The 25,419-nt window shown below is 43.4% G+C and overlaps 1 protein-coding gene across 4 annotated transcripts; it reads left to right on the forward strand.

Annotated features, from left to right (window-relative positions):
* Positions 1 to 25,084, forward strand: pfkpa (phosphofructokinase, platelet a). 4 transcript variants are annotated; one of them, XM_050056592.1, is made up of 22 exons: positions 1 to 254; positions 3,629 to 3,702; positions 4,383 to 4,460; positions 4,742 to 4,931; positions 6,633 to 6,798; positions 7,209 to 7,253; positions 7,367 to 7,475; positions 7,709 to 7,804; positions 9,075 to 9,167; positions 11,546 to 11,671; positions 12,421 to 12,485; positions 12,774 to 12,843; positions 13,752 to 13,898; positions 15,267 to 15,337; positions 16,440 to 16,527; positions 17,312 to 17,464; positions 20,435 to 20,599; positions 20,720 to 20,781; positions 21,149 to 21,260; positions 22,932 to 23,031; positions 23,972 to 24,077; positions 24,225 to 25,084. In XM_050056592.1, exons 1-22 carry the CDS (start codon positions 161 to 163, stop codon positions 24,379 to 24,381), a joined length of 2,367 nt encoding a protein of 788 aa, XP_049912549.1. In that variant the 5' UTR covers positions 1 to 160; the 3' UTR covers positions 24,382 to 25,084. The 4 variants fall into 4 exon arrangements, with proteins under 4 accessions (XP_049912549.1, XP_049912548.1, XP_049912547.1 ...); XM_050056591.1 differs by lacking the exon at positions 7,709 to 7,804 and adding an exon at positions 8,209 to 8,304; XM_050056590.1 differs by lacking the exon at positions 17,312 to 17,464 and adding an exon at positions 18,573 to 18,725 and having other exon boundaries at positions 2 to 254.
* The last annotated feature ends 335 nt before the right edge of the window (positions 25,085 to 25,419 follow it).

Below are 25,419 nucleotides of genomic sequence, written 5' to 3' on the forward strand. Positions count from 1 at the left end.
CGGAACAGGAGGAAGGAGAAAGAGAGCATAGCGGACATAAATAGGTAGAGGAGGCGGACGAGAGTTGCCCTTCATCGTTTTAGCTCAATTTTAAAACTGTTGCGAGCCCGCTGTGTCATTTTATCGACTTGGACCGGGATATACACGGACGGAGGGGAAAATGGCGCAGCCGGACAGCAAGAAGATCTTCTTTGAGAACCTGTCGGGAGCGGGGAAAGCCATCGCGGTGCTGACAAGCGGAGGAGATGCTCAAGGTAAAGTGTGGAGTGACACTTTAAATGTGTCAGTGTGAGCGGGCCCATAGAGGGCGGAAATACACCTCTTCTACCGTGAGATGCACGTGAAGTGTCGTGTAATTGTGACAGCGTCCAGAGCATTGCGCAGCAGCTAATTGCATAACAGTTGATTAGTGAAGTAATGTCAACGACCATTCATTCAGGAAGCCCGCCGGTTAGCATGCTAACATGTCTCATCTTGCTAGCCGGCTAACAGCAGCATCCTCTGGCACCGGTTTCTTGGCATGTCCGTCGCTACACACGGTGACAGCACTTTAAAGAGCTGCCAAGCTCGAGATGTGTCGTCTTTAAATATTCACATTCAGTTTATTAGCGCTGTGTAACACACAGGCTCATGTTACCATTTAATTAACCCGGTTTAATTAACTTGGACGCAGCAGTGACCGCTATAGAGGAGCAGGCCACTGCACTGCGGCTTGAAGAAGGGCCTAACTTAACGTTAGTGGTCGACGTGACAAGCAGGAACACGCATAGAGACTGTAAAGGCATCCCTAACATGTGTCCTGTAAGAGAGGACATGATGCTGTGGTTAAGCAGCAGTCACGCTGAGGGCCAGCGGTGGATGCCTGTATCCTGCGTACGTGATGAGCTGCGCATACGTCTCTCCCACTCAGGCTTACATCATAGAGGAAACACCAGCTCAGCCTCTCTTCATCCAACAGAAACATCGTGTGCATTCACACAGTAATGAAATGAGTTATGTAATGAGTAATACAGTGCTATAAGTTAAGCATAAAGCAGTAAGTTATTGTATTCAGAATGACTGCTGCAACACAATGATGATGAACAATTACATCAGAATTTACAACACTGTCACATGTGACACTTCGATTATGGCACATGCTTTTGGTTAAGGACTTCCTCTATACATCTGATCAGTCATACCATGATTATGCAATTAAATGAACTAAATTTAACACTGACTTTTACATATCTGATGCAGCAAAACACAATTTAATAGTGTTGTGAGGATACTGGACTTTCTAACTTTGATAAAACACCTTGAGAAATATCTATTTGACAGCATTTTTGATACCGCAGAGAAAACTGACATTGAAAGCATATAATTTTATTTTATTTTATTTTAATCAAAAGATAAATGTAAACCACATGTAGCCCAGTCTATAGGGACCTGGGTTGGGAACCAGAGGGTTGCCGGCTCAAGTTCCCATCCGCACTAAATTTGGAGTGTCGATTGGTAACTGGAGAGGTGCCCCTTCACCTCCTGAGCAAGGCACCGAACCCCTGTCCATGGGCAGCCCCGCTCACTCTGACATCTCCACATTTAATTCATGTATAAGTACCGTTTGTGCATGTGTGTGTATTTCGGGCCTGTGTGTGTATGACAACAGAGTGAAAAATTGATTGATTGATTTGATTTTTTTTTTATGGTTGGTAGCAGATAACAGCAGAATGATTATAGTTTATATTAGTAAGAGCGAGCGCAGGTAACTTACTGGTGTACTGATACTGCAGAAAACAAGTACGTTTCTAATATTCACAATTTCTGCAGTGATAAATTGATATTTTAAACACTACAGTTTAACCAAAGACATCAAAATATGTATATTAGATGCAGATGGTGAGGTGGAAGCCTGATTGTAGACATTTTTGAATATTTTTTGGTGCACATTTTTGTCTTTTGTACATTTTTAGTATGGATCCCACGCATGCACACAAGTATATGTGTCTGAAAAACTATGTAAAGTCTGCCTGTGATGCCTTCTAATGGTCCATTTTTACAGCAGACATTTTGACTTGTAATAACAGGAATATCCATTGAAGTGTCTAGGTGAGCCATGACGGTTAGCCTGCATGCACAATAGACAAACCAAAGCACCTAAATGGAATTCAGCCATAAATAAGTTTATTATTTACACCTGTGCTTTCCCTGCTGTGACATGTCCAAAGGTCTTCTTTAAAAAGGGTGTCTCAGAGGTCACTCTGTTTTGTTTAGCTTGCACTCTTCACTTTCTGCCCTTCCCTTCCCTTCTAACAGGAAGCACCACTGCAGTTCTCTAAATGCGACTGAAATCGCCAGCCAAGTTATCTACATTATAGCTCTCCTCGGCTCAGGGGAAATGAAGCCTCTTTGGCTTTAGAATTAGAGTTCGCTGTTGGCACACACATGAACGTATACACAACGGAAAAAAAACACACGGAGCTGGCCCCAGAGCACAGCAAAGAGGCAGCGGCATGCATGACAGGAACTGAATGTCAGTGTCAGAGAGCATTGTGTTGCCTTGGCTTGGTCTTTTCACTCAGTTTGCACAAGAAAGCTTCAGTTATGCAGAATGAGGGAGACACACGTGATGACTTTCAGCTCTGATAAACACCTCACAGCATGATAAGAAATATGAATGATATGTTTCTTCAATAATATTTACATTTTATATTTGTCTGGTCTCACTTTCTTTGTCTGTTTCTTCCGTCCTCTTTCACTGTGATTAAACCAGGCTGTACATTTGAAATAGTTATGAAATGAGACAGGAAGTTAAGGGCAGTTACAGTGGACAGTACAATGACTAGTTGGTCCCCTGCTTCTAATGGTTATGAGTGCTTTTTTGGGTCTGTGAGTGTAGGAATGTGAGAAAAAAACACACATCTCTGAAGGGTTTTTACTTCTCACTATAATTCACCAAATACTTTCCACTGCTCCTCACTTCCACTGCTGTCGTCTCCACTGCCCCACCAGCCTAACCCTTTGTGTTGCTTGGTAACAGCACTGCCATTAGATCTGCAGTGTTCACCAGTTTGTGCACAGAAAGGAAACCCAGTCCTTTCTTCTGTTGTTTATATCTCCCCCAGTCAGCCAAGTCTCTGACTGCCCACTGTGGGTAAAGTGTTACCCATTATTCCCACTGTATGTGTTGAAGCTAACTTGGCTTTGGCAGTCGAGTCACACAGCAGTACCTTAATGGTTACTGAGTACACTTGGACTAACCACAAAATAACTGCGAGGCTGTAGGAGGGGCTGGGAAACCTTCTGACCAAAAATGGCAGTGTGCTGGAGTGAAGGGGAAAAAGAGCCAAGCAACAGATAGGAGTATAAACATAGAAACCCTGCAATTACACACACACTTACACACATTGTCTCACACTTAAAGAAAGGGGATTTAAGTTTTACTGCTGCAGTTGTGGCAGAGATAAAATTAATATCCACACAGCAACTGTGGAACAGCCATGCAAATCAGGATTTTACAGTGGTTTGATCCAGCTGTATCACATGTTTCCCCTCTTTAAAGTTCATTTATCTACCCTGTTCATCACTGCAGTGTTGCACAAACTTTGTTTTATTGTTAAAATCACTTTTTTGTGTTGTTTTTCCTCAGGGATGAATGCTGCTGTGCGTGCCGTGGTTCGAATGGGGTTATATGTGGGAGCAAAAGTTTATTTCATACACGAGGTGAGCTCCTGGTTTGTGATTTTTGCCACTGTTCGTAGCTTATTTTATGCTTTATTAGAAACGGACCCAAAGTAGGAAAACATAATTTATTTTCTGCATAAAGCAGAAGGTTAATGTGTAATTATTAAACAATTTTTTGCTATCTAGCACATGCACTCTAGATATCGGAAGCAATAGCGAGTATTCAAAATCAATTTCATGAAGGGATGGCTGCACTATACCGCTGCATATCGACAGCAGTAGGATCTCAGTCTACATCAAGGAACACAGGGATGTTTATTATCACATAGCAGATGTTAGAGGAGCTTTGGCGAGGGCCCGTGCTCTGCTTGCTCAGCCTGTGATCCCTGTACATCTGTGCATGTCATGGACCTCTCCGCTCAGTGTGTCGTTACGTAACTGACTTGAGGCTTTAACAAATGCCTGGTATGAAACTCCCCTCCCACTCAGGTACCACTGTACTCTGTGTGTTCTCCCATATGCTCCTAGAGAACACTGTGTGTGGTCAGACAAACTTTAAACCAACCAAATTAAATTAAATTTATACTCCTCTCTGTTATGGCATTATTTAATTCTGAGTGATAATGATCTACAGATGGTCCACATCACTCCAACTGTCAGCAAAATGTTTGGAAATCTCTGGTATGTATGTATCAAGAAACGTCTTCTCTTTTTCTCAGGGATATCAGGGCATGGTGGACGGTGGAGAGAACATAGAGGAAGCCACATGGGAAAGTGTCTCCAGCATGCTACAAGTGGTGAGTAATTATTGAAGGCAGCATTCCACATATCTAACGCATTAGGGCACTCAAGACGGACATGCAGGTCATGTGGCTACAAGATAAGGTTGTTCTGTGGTTAGAGAGGTTGTCTCCGAACATCCCAGCAGCCACGGTGTGTGTGTTTATCAGCAGTGTTTACTCTTGTCACGTCCTCAAACAAGACGCTGAACACAATGCTGTACTAAGTACACAGAACCGAGATGTAAAAAAAGGAAGCTGAGTGACTGAGGTGACTGGTTCACACCTATCGTCATCAGGGTGGGACTGTTATCGGCAGTGCCCGCTGTAAAGAGTTTCGCACCCATGAGGGACGCCTGAAGGCAGCTCACAACCTGGTGCAGCAAGGCATCACCAACCTGTGCGTGATCGGTGGAGATGGCAGTCTGACGGGAGCTAACCTGTTCAGGGAGGAGTGGAGCGGGCTGCTGACGGAGCTGGTGGAGCAAGGTACTGAGAAAAGACTCAGTAAAAACTTCCTCTTTTACCCTCATGCTGTTTTTTAATGTAGGATGTGTTCCCTGTTCTGAAAGGCCTGCAGTAACTGCATGTGGTTTTGTTCCAAACCACATTGTTCCCTTACAGATTTATTTTCCATACAGACTCACTGTAACCCTTCACAGTATTGGCAGATATTTCTGTTTGCAGGCTGGATATTTTGCACACCCCACATCCTCCCTTACTCTCCACTAGAACATTCTGTATTAGCTCTCCACTACTGTTTTTCTTCATTCTCATTCTGTCTGCTTTTTATATGAACTCCTGCCTCTTCTGTCAGTAAATTTAGGATGGCTTAAGTCGAGATGAGCCCAGATGTGACGTCTTTTTCACACTCTTTCAGATGAGCCGATGTTCCCCATTAACTTTTATTATTGAGTTGATGAATACAACCTTTTGTAAAGTCAGGATATGTATCTGATATTGCCAGATTAAATATATACAAATTTAGTCACCTTAAAATCTTGACAGGACACAAAAACATGCTTACCACGAAACTTCAATTAAAAGCCTGGTCCCTTTACTAGCCTGGTGCGGCTACACATTTTAACAAATTAACGCCGGTCTCAATTAGACAGTCACACAAAATCACAAACTTGCGATCACAACGTCATCGGTCGCTAATGGCATTGCAGTATGGAGAAACGCTCTGTATTGACATAAGAATTTGCATTGTTTAAATGCATACAATATGTGTTGAATGTATTAAAATGTTATGTTTAGGGACGTCAGTCACGTAGTTGATAGTGCCGGCACCCCATGTACAGAGGCATTGCCTCGCTGCAGCGGCTGCGGATTCAAATCCGGGTCACAGCCCTTTGCTGCATGTCAGTCCCCACTCTCTCTCTCTGTCTCCTCATTTCACTCTCTGTCCTGTCATAAAAGGCAAAAAGCCCACAAAAATAATCTTAAATTTTTTTTTTAAAAATGTTATGTTACAGAAGATGTAGCTTACATTTTTTTTTACAGTCACATTGTCTGGTTTGAGAGCTACAATATTCACTCAGGATTTTTTGCAACATTATTGGAGTCCATGTTTTGAAACTAATTAAATAAAACTAAAGAAGAGAACTATAAAAAACATGTTCTTCGGATGTATAAAACAGGTTGTTGGCTACCTCAAATTATGTGTCCATTCCTCAATTACCCTGTAGATTATTCATATTCCTGTAGTCCATAAGGGTCCTCAGATCAAAAAGGGTTTTTCATAAAGATATTTGAAGTTGTGATAACTGTTTTAACAGGACAAAGTGGTGTGCCAGGTATCTTAGCCCTCTGTGATGCGCTGTCTGTCGGAGCTAGATCAAATGAATTTAATATATTATGAGCAACAGTTTTGTGTGAAAGGAATTAAAGGCCTGTCCCAAATAAAGGCCTGTTGATTTCAGTGATTTTAAGTAAATAATAGCCGGGGCTATTAATTGAAGTTTTACAGTAAGTCAAATAGTCACTTTATTGTGAAGGGGTTGGTATTGTAAATCAGTGATGAAGAACTGTTCAGGATTTTCTCTTACCTCAGCAGTTTCCAATGCTGCTCACGCTGTCATATTTTGACAACAAGCTGTGGGAGGACCCTGCCCGAAATTACTGTAGGGATACATTTGAAAACACAGAGCAGGCACTGGTTCAACCTTAACTTCCTGATCCTTTCAGGTTCGATCGAAGCCAATGCCGTTCAGAAGTATTCAGCCCTTCACATCGTGGGGATGGTCGGCTCCATTGATAACGACTTCTGCGGCACCGACATGACAATCGGCACCGACTCTGCTCTGCACAGAATCATCGAGGTGGTGGACGCAATTATGACAACCGCACAGAGGTGAGGGGGAGATAGAGCAGCTGTATTTGTTTATGTATTTATTGCTGTTATAGTTTCTGAGGACAAGAGCAGAAGCACATCCTAAACTGGCAAATAAAAGTCATGCAAAGTTCATTTGAAGTCCTAACTAGGATATTTTGTAAATACTGCTTGAAAATGCCGTGGTTGTTTAACAAATTTACACTCAATGGAGCGCTCTAAGCAGAATATCAGTGTATATAAAGTAGAAATAAAACATAGGCTCCACTGCTTGCATATCAGGCAATTGCATATCAAACATATCACCATGTTTAGGCTCCATTCAGCTCCATTCAGCATCATCTTTCAAATGTCTGTCCTTGAATATGTCAGTGTTGTGCTGTATTAATCAAACGCACTGCTAAGCCGAATTTTCTGTTCTGATCTTTCAGTCACCAGAGAACGTTTGTGTTAGAAGTCATGGGCAGACACTGTGGGTAAGAATGCTTATGGTGAACGTAATATCAAAACTAAAATCATCATTCCTAAGATAGAGACCATATCAACTCTGTTTATATACACAGTGTTCTGTCTGTGTGTTTTATCCCAGCTACCTGGCCTTGGTGAGCGCCCTGGCTTGTGGAGCAGACTGGGTGTTGATCCCTGAGATGCCCCCAGAGGACGGCTGGGAGGAGAAAATGTGTCAAAAACTGTCTGCGGTAACACAATCCTTTTTGTTCCCCACAGTAAACCCAGTGAACCGCAGAGTACCAGTGTTGATGCAGTGTAATGCCTCTGAGTCGTCTTGTTTTACATGATTCTGCACAACCTTTCAGTTTTCTGCCAAGGAGAGAATCCTGATTCTTTTTTTAATCAGAGAAGGAAAGTGTTTTGTCTGTCTTTGCCTGTGTTTTTCTCTGCTGTGGACACATGACATTGTTCTATGATTCAGACCCGTTCCAGGGGCACAAGGCTGAACATAATCATAGTTGCAGAGGGAGCCATTGACAGGCATGGGAAGCCTATAACCTCTGGTTTAGTCAAGGATGTGAGTACCTGAGTGTAAAGAAGGGGAAGCCAGAAGCAAGGAGACCCGACTGATGGAACACAAAAAGCCTAAACGTTCTGCAGTACGATTCTTTCACAGTTTGTTTGCCATGATAGTTAACATCAGATCTAACAGGATGCTAATGTAAGTGAGGAGAAAAAGCTCCATCTTGCTCCTGATTTGAAACCACAATGCTGCATGGTGAGACCACAATGATGCAGTGATGACAGGCAATAAGGTTGGCAGGATATTGCTGAGTGCAAACACAAGCTCCAGTGACGTCTGTCGTCTTCTCGGCTCCCCGGCTGCTCGCATCGTCTGGTCCCCGTGCTTCTGAAAGCCCATGTCACAGCCGCAGTCTCAGTTTTTCTGTCATGTTGTTTCTCCACCAACCCTCCTTGTAGAACCGGGCAGTGATGAAAAGGCTGAATATCATAATTGTAGCCGAAGGGGCGATTGATCATAACAACAAGCCCATTACCACTGAGTATGTCAAGAATGTAAGTACAGAGCTCTGTGTTGAAGTGTGGCAAGTGCCCGCTTGGACTGCCTCCTGTATGACCTCTACTCCTGTACTGCTGCCCTGGTGTGGCTTTGATTCTGTTGCTGTGTTTCTGGAGCACTCTATCAGACACATTCTCTAGTTTGGTAAGATGGCTTTCACGATACTACTATGGCTGTAAAACACTGAGTAGATACCCTCACTAAACCTCACACCCAAACATTCGTGAAGTCCAACTTTCTAACTACCTCAAACATAGTTGTCTTGGGTATTTTTTTTAATTTACTATGGGTATGATTTGACACTGTAAATACGTCATAGAGATTATCACTGTATGCTGCGACCTTGCACTAACTGTTCTTCATCTGAAGGGAAACATTTTGTTTTTCTTCACTCCAAGTTTCTCCATTTGATGTGTGACTTCCCGCTTGGGATCTTCTGTGATGTTCAGTATCAGCTAAGAGCTCCCCGCTAACATGACTGAAAAATTAGAATGGCTTGCTTGTGCTTTGCCGTTTCCCCTTCTCTTCAGCTTTTCTACTGTTTGTGTTTCGGTGTGTGATGTGCCTGTTTATGTCATGTATGTACGTTTGGATCCATTTGGACAGAGTTTTGCACTTAGATGTTGTACTAATATGCATGAGATAAATTGGCACCATTTCACATTGAGGATACATCAGATACATTTTCAATAACATTTCCTATTAGAGTAATACCAGAGTATAATGCTTCGGTACTTGCTAAGACCTGTGCATTGTATCCTCCTAGCTTGTTGTCAAGTGCTTGGGTTTCGACACACGAGTGACAATCCTGGGGCACGTGCAGCGAGGAGGGACGCCTTCTGCTTTTGACCGCATCCTGGTAGGTTCACTACTTTTTGATGATTCAGTTATTCATGTTAGTCCTTTGTCAAGCAAAATACCAAATATGTGCTGGTTCTAGCTGGTCAGATATCAGGATTTGGTGCTTTTCTTTATCACATATGACAGCGAAGTGAATTTTTTTGTGATTTGGACTTATGATGGACTAAAACATGCTATTTAAATAGATCATCGCAGGCTGTGGAAATTGTAGTCGGGCATGTATGACTATTTTGTGATATGTTTTAGACAAGTCAGTTAATTAAGAAAATAATTAGATGCAGCCCTAATAGAAAATTGATTTAATTGATTTTAGAATAGCAAATACATGTGCCCGCATAGCGTTTTTCTCTGGCAGAAAAGCACTGGCAGGGTGCAGAGGAACACTGCATCCTAATGCTGGGGGCGTTTTTGTTTCTTTCAAAGGACTTTTTATTACTTATCAATAATGGACAAAAGAGTTATTGTACGAAGGGTTTTCAAAAAATTCCAAGCAGGGGCGACGCACTTTGTATTTTCTTTAGATCCGTACAAGACATGATGTCCCTAAGCACGGCTTTTTTAAAGAAGCGCTGTCACGTGGGTTTTGTTTCTTTGACAATATCTTGACAGCAACATTAGCTAGGTGCTTACGTAACGCTACGTTAACAGAAGGTTGACGACACTGCTAACAAGCTTACAACCAGGGTGTCCATGGGGTCTTAAAAAGTATTAAAAGTTGATAAATCAAATGTCGGAAAATTAAGGCCCTTAAAAAGCATTAAAAAGCGATTTTATGAAGTATTAAATTTTCTTGGCATTCAAGCTTTGACAAAAAGTATCCATGAATATATAATTTGTTTTCCTCCTCGCGACTATTACAAACAACGATGTGTAGGTAGGCACACTTGGACTGCCACTCGGGGCCGTGCACGTACCTGTGCGACATCACGCGACGGCGCACGGTCTTAAAAAAGTCTTAAAAAGGTATTGAAATTAACGTTAGGATTCCTGCATATACCCTGACAACACACACAGTGATAAAAGCACAACTGTCACCAGAAATATTCAGTGTCCAGCCGATCTTCACAAATAAGCTTTTCTGTATTTGTTGGGATAGTTTCTGACTGACATAACCTATTAAAGGAACATTTAATTGAAGCTGTTTTTCAACCACACTCATGCCATAGGACCAAAAAAAACACACCTCAAAGATTTTCAGATGGGTTTAATAGCGAAAATGAGCTGTATCACTTCTGGAAATAAGGACCTCCGGACGGCACTCTGTCAGAAGACTCCACTCGCAAATATCATGGGACTGAGCTCGAAATGCGAAGCGCTGTCAATCACAAAAGGGGTTCAGCCTTTCAGACAATTCCTCCAATCATCATGCATACACCGAGCGTCCTCTCCCGCCTACCGCTCCATTAGGTCCCAGGGATTTTGTCGCATTTATCCAATGACCGTCTCGCTTTGCTGCATGAAAAAAACCTGCTCAGCGCTGTCTCATAGGAATGCTTGGAGGCTCCGCGTCCACCGTGCTGACACGAGAATGTATGACAGGGAGGTCGCATTTGAAAACTGGTGATAAAAAGCTGATGTTTGAACATCATAGACATGATGTGAAATGTATCCTAGCACACGTTTAATGCAATTTTGACCATTTCTTCTGTGAAATTTTAGGGGAAGTTCAGCCTCCCTTGTTGTCTCAGAGCAATCGCCCCCGCATACAGTTAGGAATGACAGTAAAGAAGTGTCAGTGACGACACCAGCGCCCTTCTGTAAAGTTCAGAGATTTCCAAGTAGAAGTGCTCGCAGCTGCTGCACAGTGAAATCAAAGCACTCTGATAAAAAGATGATGGGGAACCCTCTTTTCTCCATACAGCTGCATCTTTTCATTGAGAACAACTGAAAAAGGTGGCGCTCAAATGTGATTTATCTGACTACAGTTCACATGCTTGACCTTTTACAAGCTGCAGCATTTATAGAAGAAATTCTCCAAGTGTTCACACTTTAAACCTGTTGTACACCGTGTGCTCTGTTTGAGGTATTTTGGTCAGAATAGTCCAGTTGTCCAGAGCACTTCCTGTTTAATCCTGTGTGTGTCTGAGGAGAAATGGCCTTAGGTTTTAGGTTAAGCACATTAACAGATTTATGGCTGAGCACATGAAGCACAGCATCACAAACAGTGAGTGACAAATCTCTTCATGTTTACCAAAAACCAATTAAAGAATGAAGCAGAGTAAAGAAATGATGAGAATTTTTCTCCAGTTTTGTGTCACAATCCTTAGATTTGGGGAAGAATGTGTTGGTGAAGAGAAACATGTGTACAGGAGAAACAAAGAATGTTTTGATATTGAGGATGATGCAGTTTTAATCTGTGTGTGTTTGCTCACACAGGCCAGTCGTATGGGCGTGGAGGCTGTTCTTGCCCTTCTGGAAACCACAGCGAACACGCCAGCCTGTGTTGTCTCTCTGTGCGGTAACCAGTCAGTGCGCCTGCCTCTGATGGAGTGCGTACAGATGGTAAGAACTGGACTGGGCTGGAAACAGGCCAAGACTGCCGCACATTTAACACACACACGAAAACACGTCTTTACAAACGTATGGAAGGTGCAGAGAAAGAAACTGCAAACTCTGGAAAATGACTCTGCTGGACTCGGAGCGGCAGAGTCAAGGGGGACGAGTTGGAGGAGTATTAAACAAGGATGACAAACAGCACAGCCCATTGGGCCTGAAGTGGCGCTAATGTTCACAAGAGAGTCGTATTGTTTGAGAGGCAGTTGTGTGTGGTTAATGATTATCTGAGGCATTTGGCCGGGTTGGCGACGACTGCCTGCTGGATGATGATGTAATGGCAACCCATCTCCATAGAAACACACAAAGAGGCTTTATTGTTGTACTCGCATGCCGTGTTTGAGTTTTGACAGAACTCAAGGGAAAATCTTGCCGCAGTTTTCTTCTATTTTCAGATTTTATGAAGTGGTTCAAGGAATACAATTGTGTTACAGGTCGAAACAAGGTCACACATTACAACACTTTGTTCTCTGTTGGAACAGATGATGACATCTCTGTATTGTTCTGTCTCTTTAAACTAGAAAGGCAGTCCTACAGTACATGCAGCACTTGTTACGCTCATAATAGAAACTTCAAAGACCTTACTTTAAATGCCTACAGATATTTAATCTCAGCTGGTATGAATTCAACTAAGTGCCTCTGCTTTTACACAAACAGGAAGTGTTTGAACAGTGAAAATACTCCTCTCTCTTCCTCAGACTCAAGAGGTGCAGAGGGCCATGGACGGGAAACGGTTTGAGGAGGCTGTGAGGCTTCGTGGCAGGTATGACTGACGGCCTGCCGGGATTTTTTTGGGGGATTTACAGTTTGATGTTGCTTACTGTAGACAGGTGTAGTAGAGAAAGTTGATGATGTTGCTATTAAGAACACCACCTGTCTATTGTTTGTACACAAGATACAGTCTGTGAGCAGTTAGAAATAATAATGATGCAGACAATTCAAATTACAACCCTCAGTTTTGACCCCATATTGTTCATTTTCATTGATGTGGTGCTGAAAATGTCTCACGCTGTTGTTCTAACAATATTGCATGTGCCATGTTTTACTGCAGGAGTTTTGAAAACAACCTGAGGACATACAAACTGTTGGCTCATCGTAAACCAGAATCCGAACTGCCAATTGTGAGTCACCTCACGACATCTTGACATTTCCCCTGGGACATTTGACGGTGACAGTGTTGTCAGCTCTGTTTGCTCACACACCCAGAGACACACACACGAAGCAGGGGTTGTTTTCACACATACAGTAGCAGTCCACAACCTGCCTGGAGTGCAGGAGGTTTTTAGAGAGCTCAGTTGGCCTCACCAAGCCACTGAGATGTTTAATTTTTTATCACACTGTCCCAAGGATGTGCCTACAAATAATGACTCAGCTACTGCAGTCGTGGTGCACTGTGCTGCTATTTTTAGAGGTAATTCCTGGCAAAACAAGGCTCATATATTGAGTCTGTAAATGTGTGGTTTTGCCCAGCAGAGCAGTGTGAGCATTCTCTGAAAGCAGGTGCATTAAAATATGCGAGTCACGCTGGCATCCATGAGACATAGTGTCAGTTGTGTCCAACTGTTAAGTGCAAAATAAGGTGACCTGTGATTATGGCTTCCACAGAATAATAAACTGTTTTTACCTGCCTGCTGTGTAGCCTATAGTTGTAGCGATGTGCTTCAAACGGAGCCCAGGTGGTTCAGTGAGATCAGATGACACCTGGCTCCCCGCTAAGGGATGACTTGTTCAACCCTGCCAGGAGCTGTGGCAGCCTGCTGCTGTGGCTCCAAAGGAGGCAGCTCAGACTGAAGATCAGTGAAGTGTAGTGGCAGCATGGTGGACTCCATGCTGTGGAGCTCGCCTCGGGGTTTGGCTCCCCGCACATCCGTGATAATGACCACTGTAGGCGCAGCGTGTCGCTGAGAGCAGAGCAGCAAGCATTTATTGATTCACTCTGCAGAGCTCGATCAACTGTCCTTCAACAGCTGCAACACGGACCCTTTATTAAACGTGATGATTAAATAAGTCGTGTGTTTTCTGCCCTCAGAGCAACTTCAATGTGGCGGTGTTGAATGTCGGCGCCCCCGCTGCGGGCATGAATGCTGCCGTCCGTTCTGCTGTAAGAGTGGGTATCTCTGAGGGGCACAAGATGTTTGCTGTTAGTGATGGGTTTGAGGGATTCTACAAAGGACAGGTGGGTACTATGTCACTCTACTGTTGCATGTATTCACCACTTTACAGTGTCACTCCTTTAAATTGAAAATCTTGCGGGAACGTTGTCACATTAAGGAGACTTAATGTTATAAATGTAATCATCAAATAATCTACACTAATAGTTCAGTGAAATACAGTGTGCACTACTTTCATTTTTTAACCAATAACCCAGAGAATTGTTCGCAATCACTGTTAGGTCCATGTCTGAAGTATAATCGGGGAGACCCAGGGGATTATCTGCTCAGATTAATGTAAACCAATTTCCCACGCTGTCTCTCCCTCCTCGGCCCTGCTCAACCAACGTTGATGCAGTAGCACAATAAACTGATGGAGGGCAACACAATGTACAGAGCTTCAGAGTTACCAGTCTGACAGTAGATATCTGAGTCTCCAAGTGGAACCTGTTCAGTGTGAGAATGGGCTGTAATTTGAGACACTGCACTGGTAGAACTGGTTTCACACTCCTCTCCTCTCTCCTCCCATGACCTTTTGTCCAAGTGAAAGTCTCGAGTTCTCTCAGTCCATTGTTTGCTCTTTTAAAGAACAGCACTTAACAAATGATGTGATCATTTATCCTCATCAAAAAGTCTCCAAAATCACTGGTTAGTTAAACATCAAGTGTGTGCGCCCTGGTCTGTTAAACTCACACTGTGCCAGCTGACCCTAAGAAGATTAGACCAGCGGGAGTAATGGATTTCTGTACTTCAGTGCTCTGGGACTCTCTGCTACACACCTCCGCATTTTCACTGCTCCAGTTCCTCTGTTATATCTAAGATTTTGTGAGTGTACAGAAAATTATCTCTCTTTTTAATGATCTTGGCACTGTGACCCAGTGGCGCTCCCAAATGGTGGTCAGGGGTGGCCATGGCCACCCTGATGCATAACCATTTTTAAATGGGATACCTTGAAAATTGGACAAATATTGACTGTTCGGTTATTGGTCTGTGCACATCAGATAATTAGTTGCATTAACTGTAAAGTAAGAAAACAAAGTAAAACAGTATGTGATTCCTTTACTCTCCATAGTGACAGTTTTCTTCTGGCCTATATACTTAAATAGAATTCCTGAAATTCACTTACGCCTTATGGTTTTGGTGTGCCGCGCCAAGATTTCCAGTGGCCTCCTGTGAAAGATTTCTGGTGGCACCTCTGCTGAGACTTTACGAGCATGTGTCTGATAATACAGAATTGTTGTGAACACAGGAAGTTCTGGGTGTGGTTAGGTTTTTGGTAAATAGACCAACAAGAATATAGAGCAGAGGATTCATACATTTGAATGCTGAAAGGAGGATGTACTATAATCGTGATGGAGTAAAATTGCATGTGTTGCTGTTGTTTTTCCCTTCAGATTAAGGAGATTAAATGGGCTGATGTTGGAGGATGGACAGGACAGGGTGGCTCTCTGTTGGGAACCAAAAGGTAAAGTCTTGATCTGTTATCTTTAACTGAGCAGCAACTGTTTGACATTAAAACTGTCCAGTCCATAACATTTAAATTATTAGTTAAAAGTCATAGTACTAAGTGGAGAAATATTGTAGACTCTGGATTATGAAAACAGCTGGGAAGTTACAGATTTCAGCTTTAAAGGTAAACTATGCAGGCGTTTCCAAAAAACAATGTAAAGAGTCATTCAGAAGTAATCCCTCTGAATCATCACTTATGACCCACTCTCAGTGTGTGGCAGTGTGTTTATCCACACACTCTGCTCTCTGCCTGTATTTTCATAATATTTTGCTGTGGTCAGGACGTTCCTGGCCTGCTGCGCCTTTTTATTGTTGCCAAGCAACCACCCCACCTTCTAACATTCCTGTGTAGTCATTGTACTGTTTATTTATTTTAGTTGTTTGACAGTAATCAGTATCTAGTTCCTAAAATGAGCAGGCAGAGGGTAATGTCTGTAGCTCTGGTTGAGGGTGGAAGGCTGTCAGCAGATGGACGTTTCCAGGCATATTTTAGGATGACTCAGGGGCAGTTTGACAACCTGCTGTCTATTGTCGGGCCGTATAGCTCTGGGTATCCAGCAACCGCTACCACCAGTTTCTCCTCCAATGACTGCCAGCTGTTTCTTCAACTTGAGGCATTCAGAGTGCTTCAGCAAAAACGCCAGGCACCTTAAGCACAGAAACGCGAGGCACGTCATAAAAGCTTCATTCTCATTAAAGTCAATTACAAAAACGCGCCCCCAGCTGCTAAAACACATCCTGTGTAATCAGGGCCTCAAAAGGGATCAACGCGGTGCCTGACCATAAGCAGTACGCAGCCAAGAGGAAGCTTCAAAAATTGCAGTCACACTGATGAAAGAAAAGAAATATAAGGAGGTGAAATGCCTGCATCTCTTATCTGTTTCCTTGGTGATACTGTTTACACACAGCAGCTGACAATTCCTGCATTGTGTACCCTTAAAGACCAAATTCACAGCTCAGTACTTTGAATCTGTATAAATGTTTTTCCACCAACTGAAACTGTTCATATTTCATGGATAGATAAATTTAACAACAGTTTTGTTTTCCCTTTTCTCCAGAACGCTTCCTGCAAAGCATGTTGAGAAAATTGCTGAGCAGATGAGAAAGCACAACATTAACGCGCTGCTAATTGTCGGTGGATTCGAGGTATGTTTCAAACTATTTTCTTGTCTAATTTATGCTTTTCATAAGCTTTTTAAAACTCATGACAGTAGTGCTATGTTTCATATTTGGCACCATTTTATGAATGATCATTGACTTTAAAAAGACAAAGTAACTATTGAAGCATTATAATGATATTGTCAGATGTCCATATATACAGTATATGATAGTGAACACTGTGATGTTGATCCTTCCCATTAGTCTTATCCCATTACATGTCAGCACACCACCATATGGTTCCTTACATAATCATGCACATAATCATGCTTCAAAGTCATTTCTCTGTCAAAACCCAGAACAGCAGGAACTGTAGCGTTAAGTTGATTTTCTGTACTTTGAATATATCATTATAGAGAGAGTAGGATTCTTAATTTGCTGCCTTATTGAGATGAAAAGTGAAGCAGCACTGTAACCTGAATATAAATAACATGATGATTTGGTTTTGATTAGAAACAGAGAGCACCTGCTTCTTTCCAGCCATTTCACGCACTCCCGTTTAGACGCTCAGCAGCTTTATATTCCTGTGATAAATGCAAGTAAATGAGTCTTATGTGTGTGTATGAATGTGTGAGAGAGAGATGATGTGTTGTATGTGGAGTGGTACCTGTCTGTTTCGCTGCTGTCCGTTGTGATAGACCTGGCTCCTCCCCTTGGCACCCCTTCACTTTTGTCTTACCCTTCCTTTGTGGCAAGTAGCACCTCCCAACCAAACCAACCTACCAAAGCTCCACCCCTGCCAACACTAAAGCCCCTTGGCTCTGCCCTGCAGGCCTTCCTGTCACTGCTGGAATTGTTAACGGCGCGCGGGAAATATGACGAGTTCTGTGTGCCCATGGTCATGGTCCCAGCCACTGTCTCCAACAATGTGCCGGGCTCAGACCTCAGCATTGGCGCTGACACGGCTCTGAACGCCATCACTACTGTAAGTGATGGAGGCTGGCAACCAGAATAGTTGATGTCAGCAACACACGGACAGATATAAAGCACACACGTAAGCAGACACACTCAGACTTGCTTATGCTCACGCAGCCAGCAAATCAAGAAGGGAGAAACCGCTCACTCGCTCATTTTACCAGTCACACCACATATTTTCCAGCCTGTCATTTGGGGGAAATTTGGTGAACGTGGCATCTGTTAGCCACATCTGGAATCAAACTTTCAGCCAGACAGACGAATTGAGTCCCGTCTGTACTGTGAAGCATGACTGGTAAATGTAACGGCACATTACAGAGTAGCGTCCCTCCCTTCCGCATCAGGTGAGTATGTGGTCGACAACATGGAGGCATGCTGCGAGGTGCACGAGTGTCGTGACCGCCATGTTTGCTCTGCCTGCCTTTCTCTCTGTCTGTGTGTTTGTGTCCTCCCACATCATTAACAACAAGATGAGTGGTTAACAGCGTGCAGGTTTGATGTTGATGCTCACACATGCAGCTATAAACTAACACTGTAGCACAGCTAACATGCACTGCATCGTGTGTATCTGCTCGAATCGATGACAAAGCTTCCACACTAACTTGATTCAGTGAGTGAACATAAAGAAGCAGCGCAAATGTAAACAAATTAACATCTCTGAGCCTGAATCTTTGCCACCATCTTCATCCTTCATCCTCCTCTGTGTACGCAGACTCGATTGGTGCTTGTCTTGCCTGCATATAACCTTCCGCAGCAGAAATGGCCGCCCTGAGCTGCTGAGGCTCACAAACGCACAGATCTGTCCCATCTTTTCCTTTCACATCTTTCCTGTTTCTTCCCTCTGTTCCATCATCTTCCTTCTCCATCTCGTGGCTCTCCGCTGCCACTCCTTCAGTGTCTTCTCCTCCTTCCATACTCCTTATTTCCCCTCCTTCACTCTCCTCTCCATGTCTCCACTCACACTTCGGTCCTCTCGTCCTTTCTGCCAAAGGGAAGCCATTGCCGCTATCACACGGAATGAGCCGGAATGGCAGGATACGCTCTTGCACACTGAGAGAGACTCACCCCTCTCTCTCAGCGGCTGTCCTCTAACGTGTTGTCATATACTGCCGCTTCAGGCCTTTGAGAGTCTGCTGCAGCTGTATGAGGCGCGTGCTGCCTATGAAGAGTTTTGCATCCCGATGTGTATGCTGCCTGCAACCATAAGTAACAATGTGCCGGGCACAGATCTAAGTATCGGGGCAGACACGGCCCTCAATGCCATCGTGGAGGTAAGACTGTCGGACTGCCGCTAGCACAGCTTTAACCGCATTGTTTGAGATGCTTAATGCACAGAGGATGAAATTGACACATGATATCAAGTATCAGTGGAGTTAACGGTCCAGTGCTCATACTCAACAAACTGGCTGCAGGAGCAGATGTGCGGTAAAGTGTTGCATGAGTAGATGCTGCAGCTCTAAAGACTTCCCAACTCAAATCTTACCCTAACTGTAGCTCTAACATTAACCTGTAGGATTAACTTGAACCTTAACACTGAATATCTGTTAAATTTTAAAGGGGCAATCCACCAATTGTTAACATTGACTGCAGATATGAGGTTTTAGAGGCAGGGGTTTTTCGGGTGTTTTCATACTTGGTCCTTTTCAGCCCTCCAAACAGACTCAAAGTGGTGACTCAGCATTTTTGTGCATATGTGAACACTCCAAGAGGACTCAGACCCCTCTGAAGCAAACCGAACTCAGACCACCTTGTAGGGTTTGCTTCAAATCCATGGTGCAGTTCACTTTGCTCTTTGCCGTTGTATTGAGCCCTCTAGATCACATTCTGTTGCACTGGGACGCTTGAAAAACATAGACGAAACCACGTCTATCTGTAATGCTTGCAAGGACGCAGGACGAAGAGTAGTTTGGTCCATGGACGACACTGCACGTCTCCAGATGTGGAATGTAGAGTACATCAAACAGCAACAGGTTTTCTTTCCTCCAACTTGAAGTTCATCTGAAAGCGAGGGGCTTCAAAACCAAAACTATGTCAATATATATTATATGTGGTGTGAACAGGAAGAGAACTGAGGCCCCACCAGAGCTGACGTTGACCAGAAAGAGAACTGAGTCCTTCCTTAAATGAGCACACAATGAGAACACTAAAAGAACTGAGTCTCTTTTCTGTTGGTCCACTTTTTGGTTCACTTTTTGGACTGAGTTCGGTTTGTTTAAAAAGGACTAGATGTGAAAACACTCTTAGAAGGCAAGTTGCAAGTTACATGATTGGAAACGTAGGATTCAGGGTTTTGGAACGTGACCCAAACTAGGGACTACAAGTCAGAATATCCCGGCCTGTGTGGCTTTGATTCTGACCAATCTTTCTTGAATCTGTCTATCGTGAGTCCCCCAGTTTAATGCTAAATCACTGGAATGCCCCTTTAACACAGCTGTAGCATCTGAGACTCTGTGCACTCTCTACTCACATCACAGTCACCTGATATCAAACTGACTATCAGCACTGGACTTTCAGAACAAAGATCAAGCAGAGGAGACTTTCCCCTCTCTAAATAATTCTAACCAAGTGTGTAACATTTGAATTGTAAAAGATATCTGAAGTTTACCATACGATGTGCTCTCTCATCTTCTCACCCTGATGCAGGCCTCCAGTCTAACTGTTGAAAGCAGCATTTTAGCCTGAATCTGCCTGAATTGTTTAAATGTAAATAAGCTGGCTCTTGTGCAAAATGAGAAATAAGCATGCTGGCCTTGAAGTGTGTGATGCTGTTGTTTTCTATGTGGAATGTATTTACTGTTACTTTAACAGCACATGTCTTCTAATCGACACACTTCTAACCTTGCTGGTTTGGTTCTCAGACATTTTGATATATTAAACACGACATTTAACTGGAGGTATCTCACATACATGTTTAATAATGCTTAGCTTGTAATCATCGCCTAATGTATACTGACATTGTGAGCTTCTATGCATGTGTCAGACTTGTGACCGCATTAAGCAGTCGGCAAGTGGAACCAAGAGGCGCGTGTTCATCATTGAGACCATGGGAGGCTACTGCGGCTACCTGGCCAGTGTAGGAGGCCTGGCTGCTGGAGCTGATGCTGCGTACATCTACGAGGAGCCGTTTGACATCAGAGACCTGCAGGTAACATATATTAGAATGTGTCTCCTCTCTGATTCCTCAACTCTATGTCTCAGTATTCACTCTCACTTTGGTGCATTCAGCGCCATCTGCTGGTCACTAACTTTCAATTTGTTCCTGCAGGCCAATGTCGAGCATTTGACAGAGAAAATGAAGACCAGCATTCAAAGAGGACTGGTCCTCAGGTAATGCTGCTTTAATTACACCAGTCACACAGCACTATTTTAAGGCTACATCCTTTGGTGATTATGTAATGGGGAAAACAAGCACACATTCAGACACATAGCTGGTGTGCTGCTGCAGTGTTTGTGAAGGAGCGTATATGATCCAGTATTTCCAGCCCTCACTGTTTGATTTTAAGCTGCTTGTGTAGTCAACAGGTCAATGCTGATGTCATGAGTTTGACAGCTGACATTTTGCAGTGTTCTCATGTTGATGTGACTATAACATGGACTCATCTGAGTTTACATGTACCTACTGGTCCTAAAGTGCACGTCTGTTGCAGTAACAGTTCCCTTCCTCACTCAGTTTTCTTTTACTGTGTGTGTATAGGAATGAGAACTGTAATGAAAACTACACCACAGACTTCATCTACCAGCTGTACTCTGAAGAAGGGAAGGGCGTGTTTGACTCCAGGAAGAATGTGCTGGGACACATGCAGCAGGTAGGCACAGCCACACTGCTTCCCACTTCACACTGACTAAATGGGAGTGATCCAGTCTGAAGCAGTGTCAGGGGTAACAGTTAATCCAGGCTAAGGAAGATTTATAAACAATTTTCTATATTTGTATCATGAATATGCATATCCCCATTTTACACGGACGGGCTTTGTTGTATTTCGGCTTTGTGTGTCTTGAGATTAGTGCAGATAAAACGGGATCAAACAAAACTTTGATGAACCCCAAGGGATAATTGGGTTGTGCCAGCAGCAAGTGAAGGGATACAGAAGAAATGAAAGTAGAATTGGATTAAACAGCACAAATAACAACTTGAACAAATACATGCATTTAAATGTTATTAAAAAAAGTTTGGTGGGTGTGCTGGTGCTCGGGGTTTGAATCTGGTCTGAGCCTTTTGATGCAGATTCATCTTTCTGTCACCATTTATTTATCATGATATATACTTTGACAATGCTGCGAGTTTGGAAAGCGTCCTGATAATATCTGACACCTGAAGAAACCAAATGATTTTCTAGCTTCCCATGGCGCTTGTCATAAAGCTGGGGCAGAGCAGTTTGAGAAAAATATTTCCTGTCTGGGAGCTTGTACCTGCAGTCTAGCACTTCAGTTAATTTCTTGAACCTGTCTTTGGCTAGAAAGTATAACACTGTATCAGTTATATCTCTGCTTGCTTCTCATACGAGGTTACGGTGGCAAAAGAGGACACTGTTGATTGCAGTTCGGGTGCAGCCCCGCGAGCACTGCCCACAGCAGCATAAGTGCTCGGCTTTTGATCCCGTGTTGGTGGAGCAGTTTTGGCCCAGATTTTCATGCTCTCAGTATAGTCGCTGGGATGTCACCTTGTTAGGTGATGGAAAAGGTTTGTTGTGTGTCCCTTCCTGGTTGGCACCAACCGATGACATATTTTGCAGCTCGTCTTTGTCCGTGCGTCGTCACCTTTCAAGCAGCCAAACTACTTCCAAATTGTTGACGTTGTGTGACCTTTTTTATCCACAATTTCGTCAGTTTCGTTCTTCAGCTTCACGGCTGCTTTGCTCCTCACTTCCACTCATTTCCCCCTCTTTTTGTTACATCCACGCTACTTTAAATTCCTCCTCACCTCGGCTCACTCGCCTCAGCACAAACTTTGCAGTGAAAAAAGGTGTCGTCAAAAGTGTAGCTGTTAGCTCTGTCAGCACTGTTGGAGTTGTTTAGTGTTAGCATCATTAGCTGCTAGCTGCTGGCTCCTCCACCTTGTTGAGGAACGTGTCTAGACAACATGTCCCCTCTGAATTGTGCATAGAGTCCCTTGAAGACATAAAGTCTTAAAGAAATGAGTCAGGCCACAGCAAAACTAAATACACAGCACACAGGGGAGACATGCCAAACATGTGGGGCAGCTGTGGCTCATCCACTAATCACAAGATACGTGGTCTGTTACCGGCTCCTCCCATCTGCATGTTGACGTCTTCTTGGGCAAGACCCTGAACCCCAAAATGCTTCCAGTGGCCATCAGTGTGTGAGTGCGTGTGAGTGCAGCATGTAGTGTAAAAGCGCTTTGAGTGGTCGGAAGATTAGAAAGGCACTATACAAATTCAGGTCCATTCACCACCCTCATAATTTTTGTGTTTGAAACAAAATGCTATAAAATGCACCATTCTGATTCCTTTGAAAAGGGTGGCGCACCGTCTCCGTTCGACCGTAACTTTGGGACCAAGATCTCTGCCAAGGCGATGCAGTGGGTCACCAAAAAGCTGGTGGAGACGTTCAGACACGGTAAGGTTAATGTTCCACTTCTGTACGAGTGAAATGACCTGTGGTAGTCGATCCTCCCTCCCTACAGAAGCGTGAGCGTTGTGAAGCAGACCCTTACCCGGATCTGTCATGGAGTCACTGTCACTTGATGTATTTTTATCCTCTCAGAGGAAATTATTTATTGATCATTTACATCCGTCAGCGTAACTATTTAATGAGAAATTGACTTGAATGTACTGAGGGACGGATAACACTAACAGCTGTGAGTGATATGTTGAAACACAGTACATGTATATAACGGTTACAGTTAAAGTTAAAACTCTTTGTTTTTTATCTCTATTTTCTTTACACATGGATGACATAAGATGAAGGTAAATCTCTTTTTGTTGCTGGCTCCATGACCATCTCCATCTTTATATTTAGCTCCATGTCCCTGTCTTGTCTTTTCCATTATTCTGCCATATTTGAGACCCATCCATACAGTCTAGGCACCTGTAGAGCACAGCTAGGACTGGTTAGCGCTGCTACCAGTCTGTGTGTGTGCCGTAGTCTCCCCTCTGTTATATAGCAGTAGTCACCATGCTGCACAATTGCCAGTTCTGTAGTCATTGTGAAATTGTAAGAATGGAATCTATGACCATGGGCTGTATGAATAATGGGCACATTTTCCTGCTTGCCCCACATTTTCTTGTCTGTCTACGATGCTTTATGTGGCCTCAGTTGCTTTTTGTGTTTAGATTTTAAGTTCCACCGCACCGTAGTCCTCCTGTCGATCCACACAGGACTGTTCTAGTTAGTGTTTTCTTGAGGTTAGCCACGAGCTAGATGAAATGTCATCATCACTGTATACACCCTCTCACACCCACTGTCAAATGTCAAAGCCATGCCGCCTTTTTGTTTGCAACCAGCTAAAGTACGTTCCTGTGTTTCCACCTCTGACTGCTGTGGTGCTTCCCTGCAGGCCGAGTGTTCGCTAACACCGAGGACTCCTGCTGTCTGCTGGGGATGCGTCGCAGGGCTCTGGTCTTCCAGCCCGTCGTACAGCTCAAGGACGAGACTGACTTTGTGTACGTATCACACTACTCACAATTTAAAGCCACTCTTGTGTCACATATGGTCCAGATGGGAAATGATCTTTTCACTGCTCCCCGTTCATCAGAAGGTATTTTATAAACATTCACAGAACCACAGTGCTGATATTTGTCTGTCTGCAGTCACAGGATTCCTAAGGAGCAGTGGTGGCTGAAGCTGCGTCCTCTGATGAAGATCCTGGCCAAGTACAAGACAAGCTACGACGTGTCAGACTCCGGACAGCTGGAACATGTAGTACGCAACCGGCCTAAAGAGTCGGACGCTTCAGTAGCCATGTGAGGACCAGTGCATACGCTGGCCTGCGAAGTCCAGTCTGTGTGCGAGACTGAAGGTCTGCGAGACGTCAGTGCCGTGTGTCGTAAAAGAGCTCCAGTAACAACGTCAACAACCGTCTCTGTTTGGCCTCACTGTGTTCATTTCCTGTCTGTGTCACTTCCTTCGATGTCACTCCTCTCTCTGTTTAGTCTTGACGAACCCATGAACTGTAACCCAGCCTCTGCAGTGCTCCTGATATCAAACACACACATGCTCTCGCACATCCACGCAGCTGTCCTGCCATGCATCTGTGTGTCCGTGTTGCCCTGGATGTTTAGTGTCACCGCTTTTTTAAAAATTGCACTTTCTCTGATCCCAGAGCTGCACGAGGACAGAATAGACACTGTATCTGCTGTACAAAAAAAAAAAAACAGAAGTTAGTGTGTGTATCAGCGTAGAGCCAGTGTAAGATGAAGCATATTTATGTGAGACTGTTGCAATACAGTTCTACTGCTGCAAGTCAAGGGAACTGCGAGCTGTGCTTTACACTGAAACTAATATTTATCTTTTTAACATTTTATTATTTTTGCTCGTAAACGTAAATTAAATATTAACTGTAGGCACTGCTGTACTGAGTAGATGTCTGTCATATTGCACCAACAAGTTAGACGTGTACGAGACTACTGTTTCCCACAGAATAAAGATCCGACTTGAGAAGTGTAACCCATCGATTAGTGTCCCTTGATTTATTTATTCAACCTGTTTAACCACTTGGTTTATATTTAGTCTTTATCACATTGTTCCATCTCTTTACTAAAGCTTTATCTCTGAGTAAAATGTGTTTTTAAGGCTGCACCACTGCATCTAATGGAAATATTTCAGAGTTCCTGTGCATCTAATGATTTAAATTTCCCCCAAATTCAGCCTGTGATATTTGGTATCTGTGGAAACTTTTGGATTTTTTCTAGACTTTGAATACATTTCCAAAGGGTTTGGGTGTCATCAAAGCTTGGACAACAAAAATAGGTTTGCAATAATAAACCAGAAGAGTGACTAAACCAG

This window comes from Epinephelus moara, chromosome 11 (genome assembly GCF_006386435.1).
Source record: "Epinephelus moara isolate mb chromosome 11, YSFRI_EMoa_1.0, whole genome shotgun sequence".
In the NCBI taxonomy this organism is placed as follows: domain Eukaryota; kingdom Metazoa; phylum Chordata; class Actinopteri; order Perciformes; family Serranidae; genus Epinephelus; species Epinephelus moara.